This window comes from Ovis aries, chromosome 16, assembly GCF_016772045.2.
Source record: "Ovis aries strain OAR_USU_Benz2616 breed Rambouillet chromosome 16, ARS-UI_Ramb_v3.0, whole genome shotgun sequence".
NCBI classification, from domain to species: domain Eukaryota; kingdom Metazoa; phylum Chordata; class Mammalia; order Artiodactyla; family Bovidae; genus Ovis; species Ovis aries.
The window spans coordinates 616,161-642,614 of NC_056069.1; the positions used below are offsets into that span (position 1 = coordinate 616,161).

The 26,454-nt window shown below is 50.6% G+C and overlaps 1 protein-coding gene across 1 annotated transcript in view; it reads right to left on the reverse strand.

Moving 5' to 3' along the window:
• Positions 1–26,454, reverse strand: part of SLIT3 (slit guidance ligand 3) — a 723,236-nt gene that overhangs the window by 13,531 nt on the left and 683,251 nt on the right. The window contains exons 28-32 of the mRNA XM_027979969.2: positions 25,352–25,491; positions 23,272–23,365; positions 16,041–16,178; positions 14,322–14,562; positions 12,226–12,356 (exon numbers count right to left, since the gene is read on the reverse strand). Of these exons, the coding sequence (XP_027835770.1) occupies positions 12,226–12,356; positions 14,322–14,562; positions 16,041–16,178; positions 23,272–23,365; positions 25,352–25,491 (744 nt within the window). The remainder of the gene's footprint in view (positions 1–12,225; positions 12,357–14,321; positions 14,563–16,040; positions 16,179–23,271; positions 23,366–25,351; positions 25,492–26,454) is intronic.

Below are 26,454 nucleotides of genomic sequence, written 5' to 3' on the forward strand. Positions count from 1 at the left end.
TGAGATGGCTGGATGGCATCACGGACTCTGAGTGAACTCCAGGAGATGGTGATGGACAGGGAGGCCTGGCGTGCTGCGATTCATGGGGTCACAAAGAGTCAGACATGACTGAGCGACTGAACTGAACTGAACTGAGGAAAACTCATCAAGAAAAAAAGGGAGAGGGCCTAAATCAGTAAAATCAGAAATGAAAAAGAAGAACTTAAAACCAACACTGCAGAAATACAAAACACCATAAGAGAGCACTAAGGCACCTGTGTGCCAATAAACGGACAGCCTAGAAGAGACGGACAGAAGCTTAGAGAGGACAACCTTCCAAGACTGAACAAGGAAGAGAAAGAAGATGTGAGCATACCAGTTATAAATGCTTGACTTGCATCTGTGATTAAAAGACTCCCAATAGGGACTTGCCTGGTGGTCCAATGGTTAAGAATCTGCTTCCCAATGCAGGTAACATCGGTTTGATCCCTGATCAGGGAGCTACGATCCCACATTCTGCTGACTAAACCCATGCACCACAACTACTGAAGCCCACGTGTCTAGAACCTGTGCTCAGCAACAAGAGAAGCCACTGCAATGAGAAGCTTGCACATTGCAAAGAAGAGTAGCCCCCACTCTCTACAACCAGAGAAAACCGTGCAGTGAAAAGCTTTTCAAAAAAAAACTCCCAACAAACAAAAGTCCAGGACCAGATGGCTTCATAGGAGAATTCCATCAAACATTTAGAGAAGAGCTAACACCTATCCTTCTGAAACTATTCTAAAAACTTGCAGAGGAAGGAGCACTTGCAAGCTCATTTTGTGAGGCCACTATCACCCCAATACCAAAACCAGACAAAGATATCACAAAAAAGAAAAGAGCAGACCAGATCACTGATGGGCATAGACACAAAAAATTCTTAAGAAAATATTAGCAAACCAAATCCAACAATACCTTAAAAGGATCATATACTATGATCAAGTGGGATTTATTCCAGGGATGCAAGGATTTTTTAATATCTACAAGTCAGTTGATACACTATATTAACAAATTGAGGGCGAAAAACCATATGGTCATCCCAATAGATTGGAAGCTTCTGACAAAATTCAGTATCCATTTATGATAAAAGCTTTCTAGAAAGTGGGCACAGAGGGAACCAACCTCAGTATTATAAAGGCACGTGTCACAAACCCACAGCTGATATCATATTCAACAGTGAAAAGCTGAAAGCATTTCCTCTAAGATCAGAACAAGATAAGGGAAGTCCACCCTCACCACTTTCATTCAACATAGTTCTGGAAGTCCTAGTCACAGCAATCAGAAAAGAAAAACAAATTGAATGTGTCTTTTTGAATGATGATTATAAAACATATATATGAAACAAATATATGTATATAATAGAAACAGATCTGCAGACACAGGAAACAAACTTATGGTTACCAAAGGGGAAAGGGGGTGGGGATAAATTAGGAGTTTGAGATTAATGCATGTACCCCAATATCCACTGCAGCACTGTTTACAGTAGACAGGACATGCAGCCACCTAGATGCCCACTGACAGATGAAGGGGTAAAGAATCTGTGGTACATATACACAATGAACTATTACTCAGCCATACAAAGGAGCAAGATCAGGTCATCTGTAGTGACGTGGATGGACTCAGAGTCTGTCATACAGAGTGAATAAGTCAGAAGGAAAAATATCATATATTAATGCATATATACAGAATCTAGCCGAATGGTACAGATGAACCCATATGCAGGGCTGGAATAGAGATGCAGATGTAGAAAACAGATAGGTGGATGTGGGGACGAGAGGAGGGTGGGATGAACTGGGAGAGCAGCTGACATGTATACAGTACAACGTGTAAGGCAGGTAGCTAGTGGGGAGTTACGGTACCGCACAAGGAGCTCAGCGCGGGGACCTGTGATGACTTAGTGGGGTGGGTGGGGGTGGGCGGGAGAGAGGCTCAAGAGGGAGGGGATATGTATATGTACAGATGATTCACTTCATCGTACAGCAGAAACTAACGCAACATTGTAAAGCAACTGCACTCCAAAGAAAGATCTAAACAGATATTTCTTCATAAAAGATGTACAAATGGCCAACAGGCACATGAACAGACGCCCAACATTACTAATTATTAGAGAAGTGCAGATCAAAACTACAATGAGGTATCACGTCACACTGGTCAGAACGGCCATCATCAAAAAGTCTACAAATAATAAATGCTGGAGAGAGTCTGGGGAAAAGGGAACCCTCATACACTGCCAGTGGGAGTGTAAATTGGTATAGCTATTATGGAGAATAGTATGGTAGTTCCATAAAAAACTAGAAGTAGAGTTACCGTATGATATTGCAATCCTACTCCTGGGCATATATCCAGAGAAAACCATACTTCGAAAAGGTATCTGCAGCGCAGTGTTCACTGCAGCACTCTTCACAATAGCCAAGACATGAAGCAGCCTAAATGTCCATCAACAGGTGAGGAGAGAAAGGGGGTGTGGTACGCATAGACTACAATACAATACTACTCAGCCATAAAAAAGTGAGATGATGCCATTTGCAGCAACACTGATGGACCTAGAGATGATCACACAAAATGAAGTAAATCGGAGAAAGCCAAATATCATATGATATCATTCATATGTAGGAGCAACAGAATAATACAAATGAACTTATTTACAAAACAGAAATAGAGTCACGGACATGGGAAGCAAACTTACTGTTACCAAAGGGGAAAAGTGGAGGGCGGAATAAATCAGGAGTTTGAGATTAACACAAACACATTACTATATATAAAACAGATAAACAACAAGGACCTACTGGATACCATACGGAGCTATACTCCGTCTTTTGTAATAACCGACATGGGACAAGAATCTGAAAAAGAGTATATATGTAAATACTTTTCTGTACATTGGAAACTAACATAGCAGTGTAAACTATATTAAACTATACTTCAATAAAATTGGGACTGACATATAAACACTACTAGACATGAACTAGATAACTGGTAAGAATCTACTGTACAGCATGGAAAATTCTACACAGTACTCTGTAGTGAGCTATATGGGAACAGAATCCAAAAGAGAGTGGCTATAACTATAACTGACTCAGGCTGTTGTAAAGCAGAAACAAACATAACATTGTAAGCCAACTATATGCCAATAAAAATTAATTTAAAAAAGAGAAATAAGAAAACAATCCCATTTATATTGCATCAAAAAGAATAAAATACCTAGGAAAAAAATAATTAAGGAGGTGAAACATCTGTACACTCAAAACTGTAAGACACTGATGAAAGAAACTGAAGAAGACAAAAATAAATAGAAAGATGTTCAGTGCTCAGGGACTGGAAGAACACTGTTAAAATGTCCACACTACCCAAAGTAATCTACAGATACAATGCAATCTCTACCAAAATTCCAATGGCATTTTCCACAGAAATAGTCACTGAATTGATGTGAGACCATAAAGGACTGTGAATAGCCAAAGCAATCTTGAGAAAGAAAAGGCTAGAGCCATGACTCTTCCTGATTTGAAACTGTATTACAAAACCACAGTAATCAAAATAGTACGATACTGGCATAAAAACAGACACATCAATAAATGGAACTGAAAGGGTAACAGGCAGGAAGGCCAGGGTCTCCAAATGGAGGAAATAGGCCACAAGTGTCAGACGTCTTTTTCTCTCTCTTAAGTGGCAGGAGGAAATAAACTAGGGAATTTTTTTTTTCCCTTCTCTATACAAATTTAGGGGGCTTCCTTGGTGACTCTTAAAATACTGTGTTGTCATAATGCCACCTGGTTCCACCTGCACTTAACTGTTCTCAAATCTTGATTTAACCAATGCATTTTCCACATGGAAATGTTTGTCTTAAGCTATGCTAATGTACTACGCTTTTACCCCAGTCTCTGTCTTCAAGTCAGTTCCGCCTAATGGCTCAGAACCGACTTGACAAACCAGTATGTTATACTCAAACACTGTTCCCCTAATCTATGTAAATGAAACTATTTGTATGGTAATCTGCCTTTCTACAAGATTCAAGTCAATAATGTTATGGCCTGGGATGACTCCTCTGGTGCCAAGATTATCCCAAAATACATCTTATGGGTGAGGGGCCTGGTGCCATTCTCTGAGTTTTAAGACATCCCTTTCTTTCATTAACAGACTGCTAGTAACTATACAACATCCAGCTAAATACTAGCAGGCGGGTATTCTTTCTGCCCGCTTCTGATGTCTATGTCAGAAGCTTTCTCTATCTCCTTTGTACTTTAATAAAACTTTATTACACAAAAGCTCTGAGTGATCAAGCCTCATCTCTGGCCCCAGGTTGAATTCTTCTCCTCTGGAGGCCAAGAATCCCAGCATCTTTTTGTGGTTCGGCAACAATCTTTCAGAACTAAACGGAAAGTCCAGAAATAAACGCATGCACATGTGGTCAATGAATTTCCAAAAGAGGAACCACCAATATAAAATGGGGAAAGGATAGTCTCTTTGGCAAACGGTGCGAAGAAGAGTGGGCAGTCACATACAAAGGCATGAAACCACACCACTACCTTACACCATACACAAAGAGTAACTCAAAATGGATTAAAGGCTTGAACATAGAACCTGAAACGTAAAACCCCTAGGAGAGCACAAAGGTGGGGATCTCCTTGACATCATCTCGGTGACGATTCTCTGGATTCGACACCAAGAGCACAGGAAACAAAAAATAAACGAGACTACATGTAGCTGAAAAGCTCTGGGCAGCAAAGGAAATCGTCAACACAACGAAAAGGCAACCTACTGAAATGGGAGGAAATATTTGTGAGTCATACATTTGATAAGGGGTTAATATCTAAAATAGATAAAGAATGCATACATCTCCATAGCAAAAACCCAAACAACCTGATTTTAAAATGGGCAGGAAGTTTGAATAAACAGTTTCCCACAAAATTCATACAGATGTCCAACATGTACATGAAAAGGTGTTCAGCATCACCAACTGTTGGGGAAATATAAATAACCACAACAATATGTCGCCTCACACTTGTTGGAATGGCTGGTATAAAAAAGACAAATAACAAGTGTTTATGTGGAGTAAAAGGAACTCTTGTGCATCATTAGAATATAAATTGGTGCAGTCACTATGGAAAACAGTATAAAGGTTCTTCAAATAGTTACAACTACCATATGATCCAGCAGGTCCACTTTGAGATATTTATCTGAAAGAAACAAAAATTCTTGTCAAATATCTACGCTCTGAGATCCACTGCAACGTTATTTACAGTAGCCAAGACATGGAGCAACCTAAATGTCTATCAATGGATGAATGGATAAATGTGGTGTATATACGTACAGTGTAATATTATTCAGCCGTGAGAAAGAAGGTCACACACTTAACTGTGCAGCACATGGAACTCTGCCCAGTGTTATGTGGCAGCCTGGATGGGAGGGGAGTTTGGGGGAAAGTGGCTACATGTATATGTATGGCTGAGCTCCTTCGCTATTCACCTGAAATTATCACAGCATTGTTAATTGTCTATATCCCCAACACAAAGGGCTTCCCTTGTGGCTCAGCTGGTGAAGAATCTGCCTGCAATGCGGGAGACCTGGGTTCGATCCCTGGGTTGGGCAGATCCCTGGAGAAGGGAAAGGCTACCCACTCCAGCATTCTGGCGTGGAAAATTCCAGGGACGGTATAGTCTATGGGGTCGCAAAGAGTCGGACACAGCTGAGCGACTTTCACTTTCACTTCCCAATACAAAATAAGAAGTTAAAAAAAAGAAGGTCATACAATACGACCTAACTTTTATGTGGAATCTAAAACAAAGTAAAATGAAAAAAAAAAAAAAACGGAGCGCGCAGATCCAGAGAGAAGTCTGGTTGTCACCAGGGGTGGGGTCGGGTGGGTGACCGTGGAAGTGGGTCGGGAGGTACAAACTTCCAGCCACAAGCTAAGGAAGTCCTGGGGGTGCTATGTACAGCATGGTGCCTATGGTTAATAATATTCTATTTTTGGAAGTTGCTAAGAGAGTAAGCCTTAAACTTTCTCATCATAAAGTTAAAAGAATAATAACGAGGTAGGGTGGTGAATCTTAACTAGACATATTGTGGTGATCACTTCACAGTACATACAAATATCGAATCACTCTGTTGTACACCTGAAACAATATAATGTTATATGTTCTATATAACATATATGTGACGTTAGTATCTCAATTAAAAAAAAAGTAAGGATTCACTCCAAATCAAAACCTCCCATAACCTTGCCTGTGCCAGTAGGTACTCATCGGTTAATACGCAACCCTCTTCCTGCACATCCTAACCACGGTCTCCTGGAAAGAATGCCTGAAGCCGGTGGTTTTCAAACAGTGGGTCCCTGAAGGTTTGGGATTGGCAGTGCCACAGGTTCTGATTTTTTGGCACCACCTTGTGAGACTCCAGTACTTTGGCCACCTGATGCGAAGAGTTGACTCACTGGAAAAGCCTCTGATGCTGGGAGGGATTGGGGGCAGGAGGAGAAGGGGATGACCGAGGATGAGATGGCTGGATGGCATCACTGACTCGATGGACGTGAGTCTGAGTGAACTCCGGGAGATGGTGATGGACAGGGAGGCCTGGTGTGCTGCGATTCATGGGGTCGCAAAGAGTCAGACACGACTGAGCGACTGAATTGAACTGTGACTCACAATGGTCCCATTTCTACTTTTTTTTTTTTAAAATCATGGACTTTGAAGTAAAACACAGATGGGAAAAATGGCTCTGCTGCTACAAAAGATGAGAAAAAACTGGAGAAAAACAAAGCCAAACCCCAAACAACTTGCTGTGAACTCTAGAAGAGATAATCCTACTATGGTTCCAAGGCCCAGTGAGTAGTTTCCTGGTCACATATTTAGGAATTTCAGAGGAGAAAGGGGCTCTGACAGTCTTCCTCATTATCCACCAAGCCCAGTGAAACAGCACGGAGTAGGAGGTGGGAAGCCCGGGCCGCATCAGAGCCAGGCTGGGGGGGTTCCTGTCTGGGACTGGCATGAGAACTTGTGTTGGCAAAGAGTGGCCCGTAGCGCTCTCTCCTTTTAGTAACAGCTGTTGCAGGGGAGAGGGGTGGACGAGGAGAAAGCTTGTGTTGAGTGGTTGACTATGCTAAAGCACTTGCATTGTCTCATTTAATCCTAACAGTTGTACATGGGATGTACAATTTTTCTGCACTTTGGAAGTGAGACCTAGGGCTCAGAGATCGAAGGCGTCGAGACTGAAATCTTAAAGTGTGGGTGGTGGAAGAAGGACTCAAATCCAAGTTCCCAAGGCACAGGACCGCACACCACAGTGGGTGAACCGTCATCCCTCTCCTGTGCTGGAAGCACGCACCCGGATGCTGAGGCATGGCCACTAGGTGGCGACAGAGCCTCACAAAGAGTTCCTGGGACTCCAGCTGGGCAGCAGCCTGAGACCTCAGCCTGCGCTGTAGCAACCCTAGGCTCCCAGACCATCAGACCGTGACCACATGCTGTCTCTTGGCCCACCTTTCTCCCTAGCACGTTGGAGAGGGGGTTCTGATAGGAGGCTGGTTTGGCTTCGAGTCCCAGCTCTGCCACTTACTGGCCTCTGGGCCAAGGTGTTGTCTGAGCATCAGAGTTCTTAGCTCTAAAACAGGGGTGATGGCGCTCGCCTGGGGCCTGAGGTGAGCACTGGATGAGACAAAGACTTAGCAGTGGATGGGTCTGCGGCAATTAAGACCGGAGGGAGCATGCACTGGTCACCAAAGAGGGATCTCAGGCGCTGTTTTGAACTTTGAATTCCGTGGAACCCTGAATTGCTAGCTTCTTTTGAGACTCTGGGGCTTCCCTGGTGGCTGAGAGGTTAAAGCGTCTGCCTGCAATGTGTGGGAGAGCTGGGTTCGATCCCTGGGTCGGGAAGATCCCCTGGAGAAGGAAATGGCAACCCACTCCAGTATTCTTGCCTGGAGAATCCCATGGATGGAGGAGCCTGGTGCAGTCCACGGGGTTGCAAAGACACGACTGAGCGACTTCACTAACTCACTCTGAGTCTCTGCCTGCCCACACAGCTGTCTCTGTTGGCACTGTGCCCTCCTGGCTACCAGGGTCTCCAACACTCCCTGCTGGGACCCGCTTCCCCCGAGTCTGTCAGCTGACTAGGTCCCGTGGACCTTGTATGCAGGTGAGTTTGCTCCTCAGACAAGTCTTAAAACAGGAATAGCGCAGTCTGCCTCCATTCTGGGGCAGGGAGGACTTGGGTGGGTTTTTCTGGATTGGGTATTATATATCTGGGCCTGGAACAGAATCTCGCTACTTGCAACCTCAGCTGGGAACCTGCACAGAATACAGCTGCTCCGGGCCTGTTCTTCCCTAATGTGGTCTGCAGCTGGCCCTCCCCGATCAGATCACCTGTGGTTTGTCTGGTGGGCTGCAGCCCATGGGGTTGCAAAGAGTTGGGACACAATTCAAGCAACTTGGGCCCTGGCTCTGAGGCTGAGCAGGTCAGAGTTTACTGCTGTGACTCGGGGGAGGAGATCTTTCTGAGGCTGGTATGGCTTCCCGGTTCCATCAGCTGCTGTTCAGGCTCCTCCCAGCCTGGCTTCCATGCATATGGATGGGGTCTCCTTCCCCAGAGTCTCCTCGTTTCTCAGCCTGTGGCAACACTCATCAGCCATAGTTCATGTCTCAGCTCAGACATCACCTCCTCCTCCAGGGAGCCTTCCCTGGTTCTCTAAGCAGAATCAACTGTCTGTTCCTTCTTCATGGTCCCTACAGCAGACACTGGAATCCCCTGTGAGACCTCTTTTATCCTGCTCCTGCAACACTTGCTTATTTACACATTTGCCTTCCTCCCTGGACTGTGTTCTTCTGAACACTAGCTCCAACCCCTAACACAGGTCCAAGGCGAAGTACTGTAAGCAGCTTTTGGCAGGAAAGAGCTCCCTGCAGGAGGCTCTTGTGTCGTTTCACTAACCTTACATCAGGCACCCGCACGCTCCACACATCTCTACTCAGATCTCTGGATTACACAATACTTTGCCTCATCTGTTAGTTCTTTCCATAGATCAAAGTGGAACAAATGAGTAGGTAATTAACAGATGACCAGATCTCTTCCCCAGCTTCCCCTTCAGTCATCTCAGAGACCAACCCTGTGAGCAAGGCAGCGTCTAGAGAAGAGTCTCAAGACGTTGACAGGTCTGCACAGAGTGGGACAGGCGGCGACTTGGACTCCCTGTCTCAGTGATCAACTCAGACTTCTTCTCTTTCCTCTTTAAAAGCTTTCATGGCAGTACAGAATCTTCGGAGGTGGTTCTGGGGGACACTGAGTCCACCATCTCCCCAGATTGCCAGCATTCTGATTAAAAACAGCTTCCGTTTCTATCAACATTTGCCTTTCTCTTGAGTTGAATCAGTCAGGCCTGATTCAGTAACAGTGAGAGATGTTCCTGAGTGAGTAAAAGCATGCACCACTGGGGCAAAACCAGGGCTACCTGGAGAAAAGTATCTGGAAGCAAAACCACTTGTGCTCTGGCCACACCTCATGGGGTATGGGATCTTAGATCCCTGACCAGGAATCAAACCTATGTCCCTTGCATGGGAAGCGTGGAGTCTTAACCACTGGACTGCCGGGGGAGTTCCAGCAAAACTATTTTTTAATACGAGATTCTTAGAGACTTGGGCCTTTAGGATTGGGGGTTGAAGGGCACAAAATATGTCATCAGAATTGGCATGAGGATCCTGGCGGGGACATCCTTTACTTGGTTCCTCCCAGAGGTAAGAAAAGGGCCCTAGGGTCTCCCAAGGGCCACCTGCCAACTCTCACCTGACTCCCTGACAAGGGAGTAGCCATTCTATGGGTTCCTGATTCATTCCTGCTGCCCTAAGACACCAGCAGAGTATTCCAACATTTGTCTCAACAGCACACCCCTTGACCAAACCAGCAGCTGACCTCAGTGTGGGAAGGGCAGGGGAGTCCCTAAGCTTTGGCCCAGCCCAGCCACTCCACAGTCTGACTGTCAGCTTCTGTCCTTGCCCTGCCCACGTACAGGCCCCCAGAAACACACCTGGAGGGATACAGTGCTGCCATCCACAGCTCACGGGAGAATACCGCGCGAGACGTGGGAGAGCTCAGCCGAACCTGGGCGTGTCTGACGCTTCAGGCTTGGTCACTGGCCCCAGGAACACAGAGGGTAGCAGGCCCTGGCTCCAGGGAACTCCGAGGCCACTGGGACACTCACTGAATCTGCTGGCCAAACCTGCCTGGTCTTCTCTCCAGCCACCCTCTCTGCTGTGACTCTTCATGGCCACTGCCTTTTCATGGTCCCTCGGGCTGGTGGCTGCTCTTCTCCCAGCCTTCTGGCCCACCGCTTTCCCTGCTCACACATATTCTTCAGGACCCACTGCAAATGGCTCCTCCTCCAGGCTGGCCTCTGGATGGGGGTTTGCTCTCACATCCTGCACTTTCCCCTTCGCGGGTAAGCAGGCACTTCTCAGAATCTCCTACAGGTTCCTTAAAGCTGGTGGCTGGGTCGGACCCCAGAGAGCTTCAGGCTTGGGTCGGCAGGTCCAGGGTGGGGTCTGAAAATGTGCGTTTCTAACAAGCTTCCAGCTCTGCAGCTGCTCTGGGACTTTACCTCAAGAACGACTGCTTTGGGACTTCCCTGGTGGTGGTCCAGTGGTTAAGAATCTGCCTTATCAGTGCACAGACACGGGTTCAATCCTGGGTCCAGGAAGATCCCACATGCCGCAGAACAACTCCTCCAGTGCACCATGGCCCCTGAGCCCGCACTGTGGAGCTCACAGGCCCCGATTACTGAAGCCCACAGGCCTAGAGGCTGTGCTCCACAAGAGAAGTCCCCGCTCTCTGCGACAGGGAAAGCCTGTGCGTAGCAACAAGGATGCAGCGTAACCAAAAATAAAAGCAAATAAATAAATCTTAGAAGAAAAAATCCGCCTTGCAACGCGAGGGACACAGGCTCGATCCCTGGTTGGGGGACTATGATCCCACATGTCGTGGGGCAACGAAGCCCCAGCTCTGCAGCTGCTGAGCACAGGCGCCGGAACGAAATATCCCACCTGGCACAGCGAAGACCCCACACGCCACAACCGAGACCTACGAAGCCAGGCACACACATGAGTTTTTAAAAAGAACCACTGGTTTGTGCCAATGGTTTTCAACTGGGATTAGTGGGAGGCGTGCTGGGGGCCTCCGTGAGGGTGTGTGTGAAGGAGGAGACTGCCCCCTCCAGCTCTGCAGGGTGGCTGTGCTCCTGTGTGTTTAGCATGATTGAATTCCACGTAAAGTTTTGATTGAAGAAAGGATTTAGTTACTGGGAAAAACGTTGCCCTTCAGTCATCGCGACCAGACGTGCTCTTGCCTCTAGAGGGGAAGGGCTGGCCTCTGGATGGCGGTTTGCTCTCACATCCTGCGCTTTCCCCAAGGAATGGCTCTCCTTCCACGGGGAGGTTTTATGTGATTTTAAGTGTAACACAGACAAACATGTCTTGTTTGAGTAATTCCTTTTATAGTATTATAAAAGTATTTATAACTAAAATAATTTTTAAATGTTCCTAGTTGAGAATTCATTTGACTGAGGCAAAAAATTATAGCATGGCAAACTAACAGAGCTGTAATTTCACAGATGTTATTAACTCAGGATGAAGTGAGCAGATTTAAAGCTGATGTAAGGGAGGGCATTAAGTAATAGCCCAGCTAACATACAGATAATGTAAAAATCAAGGTGATGGTTGGAAAGACTGAAGTTTAGGAAATACTGTCCTTTAGAACAGTCTGAAAGTCACTTAAGGAAAAGTCCTGCTCTCTCCATGCTCTGGAATTTCTTCCCCTTGAGTTCCAAGCTCATCTCCCCCTGTTTTCTTTCTTAAACTAATCAAAGATTGGGATGACATTTTTAAAAGGGCATCTCATTAAGCAGCCTCGTCTCCATTGGAGCAGAGGCTCCTGCCCAGGAGCCAGCTGGCCATTTATCTTATGGTAATGAGGTGTCATCTCCCCGTGGGTCTGCATTCCTCCCTTCCTCCAAGACCGCCTCTCTTGCTCCCACCCACCACTCTGTGACTGTGACTGTGTGTGTGTGTGTGTGTGTGTGTGTGTGTGTTGGGGGTGGGGAGGGGGAAGAAGCAGAACCAGAGCTGCCAGCAGCTTCTCGCACGATGCAGGCGGGAAGGTGCTGGGGTGGGGGCGCTTGTGCAGCGGGGCGGGGGGGGGGTGGGGTGGGGTGGGGACCATGGTCCTCACCTGTACACGGTGGTCGGCGGGGAGCTCAGGCTGTCGTAGACGAGCCTCACGTGGCCCTGGTACAGCTCCAGCGCCAGGGGGTCGTTGTCCCCCTTGTAGAGAAGGATGCCATTGTCCTTGTCCGTGGCCACCTGGAGGGAGGCACGAGAGTCAGGGCTGCCCTGAGGCCCCCCCCCCCCCACCTCCCAGAGCCCGCTTCCAGGTGGCATTTCCTGAGCGAACCCTGGGTCTGAATTCATGGCCTTGCTTCCTCTTCCGGCTAGTCTATATATTTCCATAAGAAAGGCCTATGCTTAATACTCAAGCAAATGCTGATCGAGCAATTCCAAATACTTATGGGGTATTCAATATGTGTGGCTATGTTTTTATGTTGTGTGTGTGTGTGTAAGTGAACACATATATACAAATGCCAGGAACCATGAGCTCTGACCTAGCCTCTCGGGGCCTTCATCTCATTGTATATAGTAATAATTATAAACAAAAGACTAACCACTACTATTTAATTCAGTGTTGACTATGAACTCAGGAATTTTTTAAAACACCAGAGTCTGGGCTTCACCCCAAATCAATTACATATAAATATCTAGAGGTGAGACCCAGGCAAAGATAAGGTGCCCCGGGAGATTCTAATGTGTTGCCAAGGCTGAGAAGCACTGGTTTCAGAAGCCGCTGCTCAGAGGGCATGCTCGCCAGGCACTGGGCTCAGGGCTGGGCTCTCGGACAGCCTGTCAGCACCCACTGCCGGGCACAGGGGCAGTGGAGAGAGGGGGTGCGGGGCAGCTGGTTGGATAGAACACTGGGGTGTCTGGGGCCCGGGGCCTGGTTAGTTGGGATGTAACACTTGGGTCTCTGAGTGAGTAGGACTAAGGGAGGAAGGCAGAAGGGCAATGAAGTGACCCGGGACAAGATATGATGGCAACCAGAGCTTCTTTCCTGTTTGTGCCAGTGGTCCAGCCCCATCTCAGAGGCCTGCTTATGGACTGGAGGCTCCACGAGGCGAGGCCATGGGAACATTTGTGCACCTCTGCAGCCCCAGTCTCTAGAATGGTACCTGGCAGGTACAGATGGCCAGTGAATCTTTGCTGAATGAATGTTTTTCTCCATAAGCTTAACCCCAGGCTAGTGTAGCCATAGCCAGAAGGAAGAAGGGGCCTCAGTGGATGCCACGTGGCAGGGCGGCTGACTGGCCTGCACCCTCTAGCTGTGCCTCTGGGTTACCCACTGCTCACCAAGCCTGCTCTATAGGCAGGGTCCTGCTCTGTGTCTCGTGTGTGCACGGTCAGTCAGTCAGTCGTGTCTGACTCTTTGTGACCCTGTGGACGGTAGCCCGCCAGGCTCCTCCGTCCATTGGATTCTCCAGGCAAGAATGCTGGAGCGGGTTATCACGCCCTTTCTCCTCAGGGCATCTTCCCAACCGAGGGATCAAGCGCACGTCTCTTACATTTCCTGCACGGGCAGGTGAATTCTTTACCACGAGTGCCATCTGGGTCTCTGTATCGTACCCCTTGCCTTCCCCTCTGCCCCCAACAGCACTGAGAGCTTCCGGAAATGTGGTTTGGAAGAACTACTCAGATCCACAGGTTAAGGAGCCTGACAGAAAAGACTCTGGTTCACACCGAACAGTTTCCTGCTCCCTGAAAGATGCCCTGCTCCCTCCTGCCTCTGGGCCTTTGCACACGCTGATCTCCCAGGCTCGAACGCACCCCCTCTTCACCCTGCACTATCAGCCCTTCCACCCTTCTCCACGCCAGCTTCTACTCATCCTTCAGACCTCAGCTTAGTTATCACTGCCTCTGGGAAGCCTTCCCTGATTCTTCCGGGCATGCATGCTCCCACATCACTAAGGGTTACCATTGACCATTTTCTTGTTCTCCTGCCCTGGGCAAGGGGCTTGGCTGTCTTATCCCCCACTGAATCCCCACTGCCTGCTTGGCATGTAGTTGTTGAATGACTGTTCCCTAGAGGAGTCAGGAGCTGTCTGTAGAAGCCTCTGCATGGAGTTGGCCAGGACCCCCAACCCCAGCTGTTTGCAGAACAGTCAGAGCTCAGCAGCATGTCAGGGTCCTTCCAAGGGCTCAGCTGGGGCGGGGGCGCACCTGCAGAGAGATGTTGGCCTGGGGCCGGACCTTGGCTGAGGCCAGTTCCACGTAGGAGTCCTTGCCCACGAAGTTGACGGTGATGAGCTTCTCGCACCTGGGGCCGACGAAGCCCGGGGGGCAGCGGCAGGTGGGCTCCTGCTGTACCACAATGCACTGGGCCCCATTCTGGCACTCGTACTGGTCACAGGGGCTGGTCTGCAGCAGGACCATGGGCGGGGGGTGCTCACAGTGGAGCCCACTGGGAGGGCAGAGAGGACGGCGGGGAGAGAGGACAGCGGAAGGTGAGAGGAGACACCAGGTCATTCAGGCCAAACAGCTGCCTGGGGAGAGGGTGGCATGAAAGGGAAGGGGACTGGTTCCAGCCCTGCCAGTGACGGCGGGAGGCCAGCTCCTCTCTAGGCCACAGATTCCCACTTTTAAAATAATGCAGTTGGGCTAGAGTGCAGGTCCTCCGTGTCTGTGTCATCAGAATCACCTGCGATACACGTGTACAGGTGCAGATTCTCTTCCAGCCACGAATGAGTGATAAGCCGCGTGGCATGAACACACTATGGACACTATTCAGCCTTGGAAAGGAAGGGCGTGCTGACACATGCGGCTGTCCGGATGGACCTTGAGATGGCACTGAGCCAAAGCAGCAGTTACAACAAGACAAACACTGCCTGGTTGCACTCATACGAGGCACTCAGGGTGGTCCAACTCATGGAAACAGAAAGTGGAGAGGTGACTGCAGGGGCTAGAGAAGGGGGATTGAGAGGGACAGTTTCAGCTGGTGAAATAAAAGATTTCTGGAGACGGGTGGCTGTGATGGTTGCCCAACAATATGAGTGTACTTCCTGTACATTTAAAAATGGTTAAGATGGTAAATTTTGTGTTATGTGCATTTTGCCACAATTAAAAACTTTTTTTTTTAAAGTGTGGGTTTCCAGCTCCTTTTCCCCACCCCTGATTCTAATTTCATAGCCCTGAGGTGGGGCCCTGAAACTTATGTTTTCATAAGCCTTGCTTGCAAACGGCCTCAGTCAGCCTTTGGAACCAACCGCCTTGAGAACTCACGGCTCCTTCCAGGCTCATGTTCCCAGTCCGTGACCAGGGCTCGTCTGCAGAGTTGGCTCTCTGCTTCCGTGAGACCTGACATGTATACAGAACACGCCCCCCCCCCAGGCTGGTCCCCTTGACTGCGGTCCCTGGCCTCCCCTCCGGGACGCCCTGTGCGCTTCCCTTCTGGTCAGTGTGGGAGCTGGAGCTGACACCCATACACTCCGCCCATATACCCCACAGGCACCTGACCACCTGGCCAGCGCCTCCCGTCTCCCTTTTCTCGCCCGGCTTCAGTGACTGCCCCAAATCCTCCCACCCACCTCCACTTTCCTGCCACTAGGGAATCCATGATGGTTTATTCTCCAGCCTAGAAAGATGATCCTGCCGGCGCGGCCATGTGGCTACCTCCACCCTGCGAGCTGGGCTCCAAAATGGTATCATCTTTCATTACACGGAATCATGCCCAAACGTGACCCTAAGTCCAGCTGCCACGGGGTTGCCCTGGGTACCTCCTTTTTCCATCTACAACACGGGGTTAACAATGTCTGCTCTGGGATTCGGAGGGCATGAGGAAGGTTTGGGAGATAAAGCCACCATGGAGATGCAGAGCTAGGGTCGCCTGGGCCCCCCAGCCCCCCACCCTCTGCCGCCTGCCCGGCAGCCCCTCAGCCCTACCTGAAGCCCTGGGGGCAGACGCACGTGTAGCCATTGACCGCGTCCACACACTGGGCCCCGTGGCGGCACCGGTGGGCGGCGCAGTCGTCATCGTCCACCTCGCAGAGCTTCCCGCTGTAGCCAGGGAGACATTCGCACCTGCAACACGTCAGAGCGTGGCTGCTTCAGGCCGGCCAGCTTCCAGGCAGCCTCTCCTCAATCTCCATTTGTCCTCGAGGCCCCTCAGCCCCCGCGAGCTCCCCAGAGCCTGGCCCACAGCCTGCGAGTCGGTGTCTGCCTGGTTTACGTGGGGCACCGTAGAAACTAGTTTTATGAAGACAGTGGTAGATCCCAGTCAAAACCTGTCAGGAGCTGGCTGAGGGGCGCACGTTGTGGTCAGACAGGTTTTGGCTCGGATCTTCCACTGTCTACATAGAACTGGTATTCAGCTCAGCCCTCCTTCGCGCACCTCTCACAGAGCACCTTGCTGAGGTCTCTTGGCACCCAGTGAGGGAGGGTCTGTTCCCTCCAGGATCAGGAGGAGACCTGGGCTCTGGCAGGGAGGACTGGACTTCCCTGAGGCCCCCCAGCGTAAGGATGTTTCGTTCACGCGCGCGTGTGTCAGATGCTGCTCTCCACGTGTCTGCTACTCGGTGCCTGTTTCAGCGTCTCCGTCCTTAACTGTGGCTGACAATCAGTGCCTTCACCTCTTACGGTGGCTTAAGAAGCTAAGCGATCCACTCTGCGCGGGGCACTAGATCCACGCTGAATGAAGTGTGATGCGCAGAAGGAGCTGGCAAGCGCGGTGAAGAAATGATGCTGTGGCACTTCCTTTGATTCTGCTCTATTGTTTACTGACTGTCTCCCCCAGAGATTCAGGCTGATACAAGATCGGGGATAGAGAAGACGTGGTACGTATATACAATGAAATGTCACTCAGCCATAAAGAGGGATGAAATTGGGTCATCTGGGGAGATGGGAATGGACCTAGAGTCTGTCATAAAGAGTGAAGTAGAAGGAGAAAAATATTATAATGTGTGTATGTAGAATCTAGAAAAAGGGTGAAGATGGACTTCTCTGAATCTAGAAAAGGGGCCAGAATGAAGGCGTAGACGTGTGGACACGGCGGGGTAGGGTGGACTGGGAGAGGAGCACTGACAGGCGCGCACTGCCGGGTGTGAGACCGACGCTGGCGGGGAGCTGCCAGTGGCACGGGAGCTCAGCTTGCTACTCTGTGATGACTCAGAGGGGTGGGATTAGGAGGGGTGGGAGGGGGGAAAGTGAAAGCAGGAACTAACACAATACTGTAAAGCAATTATACTCAAAGAAGGAAAGAAAGAAAGAAAGGAAAAACAACACTAAGCTGGGGAAAAAAAAGAGAAGGGTGAATCCCTTTGCCTTCGATAGATGCCTCTGGTCTCCAGGGGAGAGTAGCGAGCTGTGGTTCAACCCAGGCCTTGCGGGCCTGCCCCGCTTCTCCCAGAGGAGCGCCGTGTCGGCAGCTCCATGTCCCTGCAGGCCCAGGCTTCAGCCTGGCCAGAGGCGGCTGCTATGGCCAGTCTCCCTGAAGGTGGGCCAGAAACATGCATCTCTGGGCTCCTCTGTCTGAGGTGACAATGTGTCAAAGTCCCAGCAAGAGAGAGTCCACAGGTACCACCTTACTCACAGGGGCTCAAACACACACACAGGCACTTATGAACACAGATCCTTCCTAGCTCCTCTCCCTCCTGCAGGGCCTTGAGCCTGCACACCTCTCTGGGGTCGCTGGCTCAATGTTACTGGGCAGACTATGAAAAATAGACACAGCCTGTGTACGTCAGCGGAGGAAGCTGGCACAGGGGAAGGTGTGCAACAGGTGGTGAGGCAGGAAGTGAGATCTTGGAACACTGACATGATGAAGGTGCCCAACTGGGGAAGCATCAGGACAAGGGATGGTCCTCCCTCCCCACCGTCCGTGCTCCGCCCCCTCTAGGATGGAGAGAAGTGGGCTGGAATCGCAAGTAGATCCTGCTTGGGTTGCTGCATGCTGCGGGTTCGTGGTAAGGCACGATACTCAGGGGGCCTGGGTGTCCCTGGAGGCTGGCAAGTTCTAGAATTTGAGGATTTACTGGGCCTGTACCCCAAAGCTGTGAAATCGCTAAGATCTGACTATTCACCTTGACTTATATGACGGATAGATTTGGAACACATGACCTCCCGCTGCACCAGCAAGTGCAAACTCTCACCACTTTGCCCCCACCTCATTCCAGTCTTTGACAGCGACACCCTGGGGACGACTCTGTGGGAGTACATGCTGCATACGCTGCAGGCCAGGCCTCTGGGGGGTTCGACCTGGCCCGGTAGGTACACGTGCCTGTGTCTCCTGACTCCTAAGTACCTGCAGAGCAACTCAAGCTGTATGCGCTTCCCCCGAGGCAACAACAGCTACTCACTACTCACAGGGGCGAGCCCAGCCTAGTAAGCACGGAGTTCAAGGCTGCTGACGTCTTCAGGAGGAATGAGGGAAGCCACGCTCCCTTGGAGATGAAGCAGAAGAGGTCTGGAGGCAGGTATGCTTACGGCCTTCTTTTCTTTCCAATGCTACAGCCCTCTCTACACATGTGCTTCCTAAACAAAACCCCCAGGAGTCTTGTAAAAGTACAGCTTCTGATTCAGGGAGTCTGGGTAGGGGCCTGGGAATGAGCATTCCCAATAAGCTCCCATGGGATGCTGATGCTGCTGGTTCATGGACCTCATCTCTAATGACGAGGATCCCTACAACATTTCTTTATTGGCTAAAGACCAGCAACTGGTGGTATAGCCCGCATTCCCTGTTTTCACATGTTTTGCCTTTATCTTTTTTCTAAAGCGTGAGGTTTATGCCATTTTGATATGCATGTAACTTACTGATTCTGGACAAAGAGGAGTAACCAAGTGACATCCTTGGCTTCAGGACATCAGGAATCTCCGGACTGAGCTGAGGAATCAGTGAGACCTGGGTCAGCTCTCATCCCCTTCCACGCACACATGTCGGCCGCTTGCTCCACCTCACCGTGCGTCAGCCCACACAGGGAGTGGTGACAGTTTCTACAGCCTAAGGGTGCCGAGTGTGAAACGCGGGAATACACAGCGCCTGACAGAGAGGGAGTGCTGCCCACTGCCCTCTGCTTCCGGTTCTGTCGTTTCAGTGTGTGCTGGCAGTCACTTTCAGGCCTTCAGCATGTTACCATTTCAGTGTTCACGGCACAGATACTGATATAGTCCGATCTGCTTTGTTGAGTTGAGGCCTCATTAGAACAGCATACAAGGACATCCCCAAGAACAAACACCTTCACACTTGGGCAAAGGCTGCAGGGACTGCACGTCTCTCTTGTTCATGTCCCTGTGGCCCGCCAGGGATGTGAGCCATTGCAGTGATGGTGGGAGGGGGGTGGGGGGAGCGTTGTGGGATAAAGTGAAAAATGTTGCACTGGGAGGGGCTTTTGATTTAAACGCATCTTCATTAAAAAAAAAAATCAACATTATTGAGTTGGCCTGTAGACTTCATCAAGATTCTAAGAGACACTGTGCATAAATATAGTATCTCAAGATTTTGAAAGCTAGACTGGTTTCTTTCTATCCTATTTTGTCCTTGAACTCAAGGAGGTCTTGGTTACAGTAGAGTTTCCAGAGACAGGGAGCAGAGAATCAAGATCTGTGGTCCTAACTCCCTAGCACCCCAACCCCAGCCCAGCGCCCTGGACCACTTCTGACCAGTCTCCACGCTCGCTGTGCTCATCGAAGCCAGACTCCTCTGAGCCCGTTGTCCACTTGGCCGGCAACACCACTCATCTCCTTCTGTCCATGGATATTCTACCCAGTCTTCCTAGCTCAGCGACCACCACTTCCCCTTCCTAGGCATACCCAAAGCACTCTGCCGGTCAGTCCAACCGCCGCAGCTTTGGGTTCAAGTCTGTGCTTTAAGCCTCTCCTCCCAGCCCTTTGCTCGCCCCTCAGTTAAAGAGCAGCCCTGGTCTGAAGTCCGATCCTGGAGTGGGAGAAGCGGGGCAGGCAGCAGAGGCATCTCTTGCTCTTCCTCACACTTAGGTACCTGGTTACCTGAGAGCCTACCTGGCACGTCTCCCAGGGGATAGAGTCGGCAAGGCGGACCTGAAGGACCTCAGCTTGCTCTGTTCCCTCTGAGGCCAGAGCCCTGCACTCCTCTTAACATTTCTCCTGGCCCCGGGCTCTAGGCTGCATATGTCCAGACAGAAAAGGAAACACCAGCACACCTGCTCATAGCCCTCGGCCACCTTTACTTACCATAGACGCTGCTCCGCCTGCAGGGGCCTGCTCCTCTCAGCCCATCCCAATGCCGCCCACCCTTTGGTGGTCACCTCAAGTCTCACCTCCTAGAGTAGAGGGCTTCCCTCTCTACTCCAGGAGGTTCTTCCCCGTTCCTCAGAACGCCAGCAGCACCCAGGGCCTGAATCTAGGGCCCCAGGAACTCCTTCTTTTCTAAACCTCTGTGTGGTGTCAAATTTCCCTCCCCAGGTCCATGGCAAGAGCCTCGGGTGGAGGAAATAAGAAACCTCCTATACTACCCACCAGCCCTCACCACAGTGAGGATTTGGGGACTGCAGTGGGTTGGCGGGGGGACAGCAACTGGAACCCATCGTTCTTACATTCTAGGATTCTAAGAGTTTACAAGTTCAAGTTTCGGAGAATCCGTGAATCTAAGAGTCCACAGTTCTAAGACCCTGTGATCCCATGATGTCGGGGGCTTTCTAAGATCATGGGTTTGCATGAAGTCCTGAGCTTGCAGTACAGAATCAGAGTCTCAACACCCCCAGGTCTGAGAACTCTCTGCCACGTGGTTGAGAGCTGAACAGACTCTGAGTGATGACAGCTCCTGGGGACATCTAGACCGCAGTCTCAGCTTGTGTCCTGACGCGGCTGGAGATGCCACTGGATGACAGGCTGGTCAGAATTCTCCTTCAAGGCTCGTAAGCACAGGCATCGAGCTCCAGACCCACATCCCTCATCTCTGCAGGTGGCTGTGAGGGTCACGTTGGGTGTCTTTGCTGAGGGCTGGTCTGGGGTTCCCCCACAGCTGATATGGTGTAGGTCAGATCCCCCGACCCTGATTCCTTGGTGTTAGAGGACCCCACTTTCCCCACTCACTGCAGACAGAGCCTACTGGGAAGGAGGGGAGGCAGGTGTGTGGAAAGGAGCTTTCAGGGAGAGGAGAGTGCTCTTGACCAAAGGGTTCTGAGATGTCCCGCCCAGTATCGGAAAATCCCAAGACCTGAAGGTCCCGGGACCTCCTGCAGGAGAGGCGCCGGCACACTCTCGCGGAGGACCTCCTGCAGGAGAGGCGCCGGCACACTCTCGCGGAGGACCTCCTGCAGGAGAGGCGCCGGCACACTCTCACGGAGGACCTCCTGCAGGAGAGGCGCCAGCACACTCTCGCGGAGGAGAGTGGAGGGAGGAGGTGGGGACAGTGCCCAGGAGTGAGGCCCCAGGGCGCCTTTGGTCTGCAGGCTCCTCCCGAGGCGGCCTCTTGTGTACCCTTAGAACAGCCTGAGCGTGCTCCTGCTCCCCTGGAGCCACCGCCCCAGCGGCCACGTCTCCGGGCCCACAGCCCGCCTCCTCCCCGCCCCGCCCCCACCACGCGCAGGCACAGGAGCCGGCGGACCTGCTGGAGCCAGCGGGCAGGGCGGGCTGCATCTGGGGAGTGGCACCAGATGCCCTGCGGCCTCTGCTTCCTCTGTGGGGTGGCTCCACTGCACTAGCTCTGGAAGAAAAGATGTGGCGACAGCCACGTCGCTTTCATTTCCCAGAATAATGGAAATAAAAGCAAGAATAAACGGGACCGACTGAGCCTCAAAAGCTTTTGTAAAAGGAAACAATAAACAAAACAAAAAGACAACACACAGATTGGGAGAAAATACTTGCAAATGACGCGACTGAGAAGGGACTGGTCTCTAAAACTTACAAACAGCTTACGATACTTAATAGCGTCAAAACAAAACAACCCACTCAAAATCTGCGCAAAAGACCTGAAAAGACGTTTCTCTAAAGAGGAGACACGTGTCCATAGGCACATGAAAAGATGTTCAACATCACTAGTTATTAGAGGAATGCAAATCAAAACTATAATATATCACCTCACACCAGTCAGACTGGCTAACATCAAGAAATCCACAAACAATAAATGCTGGAGGTGATGTGAAGAGAAGGGAACCCTCTTGCAATGCTAGCTGGAATGCAGACTGGTATAGTCCCTATGGAGAACAGTATGAAGGGTCTGTAAAAAATTAAAAATAGAGCTACCGTATGAACCTGGAATCCCACTCCTGGGCCTACATCCAGAGAACTGACCCTAAAAGAAGCATGCAGCCCAGTGCTGACCGCAGCACTGTTTACAACAGCCAAGACATGGAAACAAGCTACAAGGCCACCGGCAGAGGAATGGATAAAGACGACGTGTTACATATGCCTTGGAATGTTACTCAGCCGTTAAAAAGAGAGACGTAAGGCTATTTGCTGCAACACAGATAGACCTAGAGAGTGTCAGACTGAGTGAAGTCAGTCAGAGAAGGATAAATACCATATGCCATCTGTTATATGTGGAATCTAAAAAGAAATGACGTAAATGAACTTATAAAGCAGAGACTCACAGGCTTAGAAAACGAACTCGTGGTTGTCGCGGGGAAGGGACAGTTAAGGACTTTGGGAATAAATAGGCTGTATTTACAAAGGATAACCAACAAGGGCCTGTTGTAGATCACACGGAACTCTGCTCACGGCTCTGTGTCAGCCTAGATGGGAGGGGATTCGGGGGAGAACGGATACGCGTGCAGGTATGACTGAGTCCCTTCACTGTTTCCCGAAACTATCACAACATTGTTAACTAGCCGCTTTTGGTGTTGAAATAAATAAATACATAAAACTGAAGTGTTCTAACAGGAAAAAGACAAAGAAAACGTGAACTGAGAGAGAGGGAGGGAGAGACGAGTGGGAAGACTAGGGAGGGGTCAGAGAAAGGGGCTCGCTCGCTCTCTCAAGAGAGGAGAGGACAGGGAGGGCAGACACAGAGACTCATAAAGAAAGACACTGGCAAAGAGAGAAATAGACCGGGACTAGTCAGAGGTACAGAAAAGCACATGCTAGCAAATAGGTAATAGAAACAGAGAGAGTGAAAAAAAAAAATATGGAAAGAACCCCAGAGCTTCTGCCTCAAACCCAGGCTACTGGAGCCAAATCCTTGGGACCTGGGAATGAGCCTCACCTGAATCCTCTGTCCAGAGGGATGCACTTGGCCTCATGCTGACAGAGGTTCATCCCCGGCACACAGTGGTCAATCACCTCGTCGCACAGCTCACCTGGTGGGGCGGGTAGAGAGCCCAGGCGTCAGGGAGGATACAGGGGGATGCCCCGGCTAGAAGCTCAGGTTCATCGAGTCCCCGGTCAGGAGGCCACGGTATCAGGAGCCTGCCATTGATTCTCTAGCCACCTCCTTTTTTCTGCACCTCTGTCTCAATTTCCCTGGCAGTGACCACGAGGAGAACCCAGGACATCTCTTGGGCACTGTTAGAGCTTTACCATTTGGCTGTTTCACTTGATTATCCAGGGGCTGCAACAGCTGAAATCACCCCCGACTTGGTGAAAGTCGCTCAGTTGTGTCTGACTCTTTGCGACCCCATGGACTATACAGCCCATGGAATTCTCCAGGCCAAAATACTGGAGTGGGCAGCTGTTCCCTTCTCCAGGGGATCTTCCCAACTCAGGGGCTGAACCCAGGTCTCCCGCACTGCAGGCAGATTCTTTGCTGCCGGAGCCACCCGGGAAGCCCACCCCTGACTTTGGGCTGTGCTTATTTTGTCTTCCATTCCACACTCATTTATGGAGCACCTCCTGTGTGGTAGCACTCTGCCAGGGGCTAGGGACACCACAGTGATCCAGTCCCAACCTCTCCCATGGGGTATGTGTGTTGAGTTGGGGGGGCAGATCTACAAATAACCAGGCAATTATAACACACAGCTGTCAGCGCGATAATGGGAAAACTTGGTGGAAATGCAGGGGTTTCCTGGAGGGGCAGCCAGGGCTTAGCAGTGCAGCCCACCTGTTACAGATAAGTAAGGCCCGTGGGTTTTCTCAGAGAAGAAAATATGGAAAGAATTTGAAGTTCTGGTCTCTGGCTACATCCCCTTTGAAATTCACAGGGCCAGAAAAATGCCTAACAGGTCATAAATACCCAAAGATATAAGGCCTGGCGATAAGCCCTGGAAAACTCACACCACCAGAAAGCAGAACTTGGGAGGTCAGACAGGCCTGCAGGGGGTCAGGTTTCTGGAAGACACACCACTGATAACTTCCTTGCATTCGACCCAGTCAGGCCACGTGGAGAGTGATGGAGAGAAACAAGCTTCCAGCCAGAGAGGCGTGGGGCAGGTGTGCCTGGGGCAGGGTGAAGGACGGTTCGAGGGTGGCTAGGCGGAAAAGCATGGCAGACACAGCCCCAGAGTTGGCTCTCTGCTGTGGTGGGGGCACGCGGACCCCACCCTGCCTTCACAGAGGGTGCCTGTGTGCCTTCTAAGCCTCTTCTGCTTCTTCTCCACCAGTGACACTGAGCGGTATGTTCTCTGTGGGACACGTCTGACGTTTTCTGGCACAGACAAAACCTCGATGTCCCATTCTCGGGAACAAAGTGCAGTGAGTCAGAACTGCATCCGGGTCAACGGAAGAGGCAGGCAGGAAACTGCCTTCGTAAGTGTTTGCTCGGCAACCCCACCCCGTCCATTCTCCCACCATCAGTTCAGACCTGAATGAAGCATGAGCGCAAGGCAAGTGCCTCCCAGGCCTCAGACACCACCGGGGAGCCCAGGGCTCCCAAAGGAGGGGATGAACACGAACTAAATGAACAGAGAGCTGAAAGCCGGGGACCTGCTCAAAGTGGGGAGGCCTGAGCGATCGGTGGGGGTGGGTGAGGGAGGGGTGGACAAACGGAGAGAGAGGGTCTTTGGGAAGCCTCTCAGGCCATATTATGGGGGTTTTTTGGATTCAAGCCTTTGTCCAGAGGGGGAAAAGAGGTGGAGTTTTTGAAAGAAGCCTAGAGAGTGGTGGGCTTCCCAGGGGGTGCAGTGGTAGAGAACGTGCTGGCCAATGCAGGAGACGCCGGTTTGATCCCTGGGTGGGGCGGATCCCACTCCAGTGTTCTCGCCTGGGGAGTCCCCGGACAGCAGCTGGCAGGCTACAGTCTGGAGTCTGCAGAGTGAGACTTGGCCAAGCACACAGCGGTCTCCTCCAATGCATGGCAAGCCCACCCGGGGCCCCGCACAGCAGCCCAGCCCTGGGCATCGGGGACTCACCCGTGTAGTTTGGCGGGCACACACACGCGTAGTTGTTGACCCCGTCCACACAGGTGGCATTGTTCTCGCAGTCGTTGTCCTCGCAGTCATCTGGGTTGATCTCACAGCGCTGCCCCTCGAAGCCCAGGGGGCAGGAGCAGCTTTGGGGATGCGTGGGTGGGGTCAAGGGTCAGGGAGTGGGGGTGGGTTGGAGCGGCAGGGGGAAGGTGGGGGTGGGAAATACAGTCAGTCAGATTTCTCCTCTGGATGGGAGTCTGAGGCCATTCTTGGGGCACACAAGGCCTGGCGTTCTGAGCAGGAAGACCTTTGAGAGCCTTAGGGGCATTTCTGATAGCCCTCTGCCTCCAGTCTCTCCCGGCCCTGGGTGGCTGCTTGCCTGGGGGCAATTCCTGCTGGCAATGCCTCCTTCAGCTGGAAGTGGTGGAGCTTTAATTCCTCCCAGTCTCCTAAGCGACCCTTCAGCTATGTTCTATGCGTAGTCTCTTTTGTAGACAAAGAGAAACAGCACAACAAACTCTGTACTTTTTTTGTGACTCAAGGGCAGCTTTTTAATCTGGAGCGGAAGCACGATTTAGTGGCCAAGATCAGGTTTTGCAACCAGGTTTCCTGGGTTAAATTCCATGTCTGTTTCATCATCTGTTGACTGGTGGTACTATCTACCTCCAGGGTGGCTGTAGGCATTAAACGAGATTATATAAGGAAAACACTTAGAGTGATACACAGCACAGAAAGCATGTCAGCTAGATTTTGTTCTAGACAAAACCACACACCTCCTTAACCTTCCCTCAGGGATGCCATTTCTCCTTCTCATGTATTCCTGCTACTTCTGAGCCCCCTCCTGCTCCTGGAAGATGAGGGGGTCGGGTGGGAGGCCACCTTTCCTGCCAACACTTTCTGGTTAAAAACACTATAGACCAGCATGACACAATTCCTTAACTTGTCCCTGCAGTGTTAAACCTCTTGGATACAAACCTCATCCCCTCTCCTCTGCCTGGCCTTGGCCACAGCTCCGGGGTCAGGCTGCATTGCCCGATAATAAGTCAGAAAAAAAATCAGTCAGTATTGATGAAGGCTGGGCAGATGACAAGGGGCGAGGCGAGTTG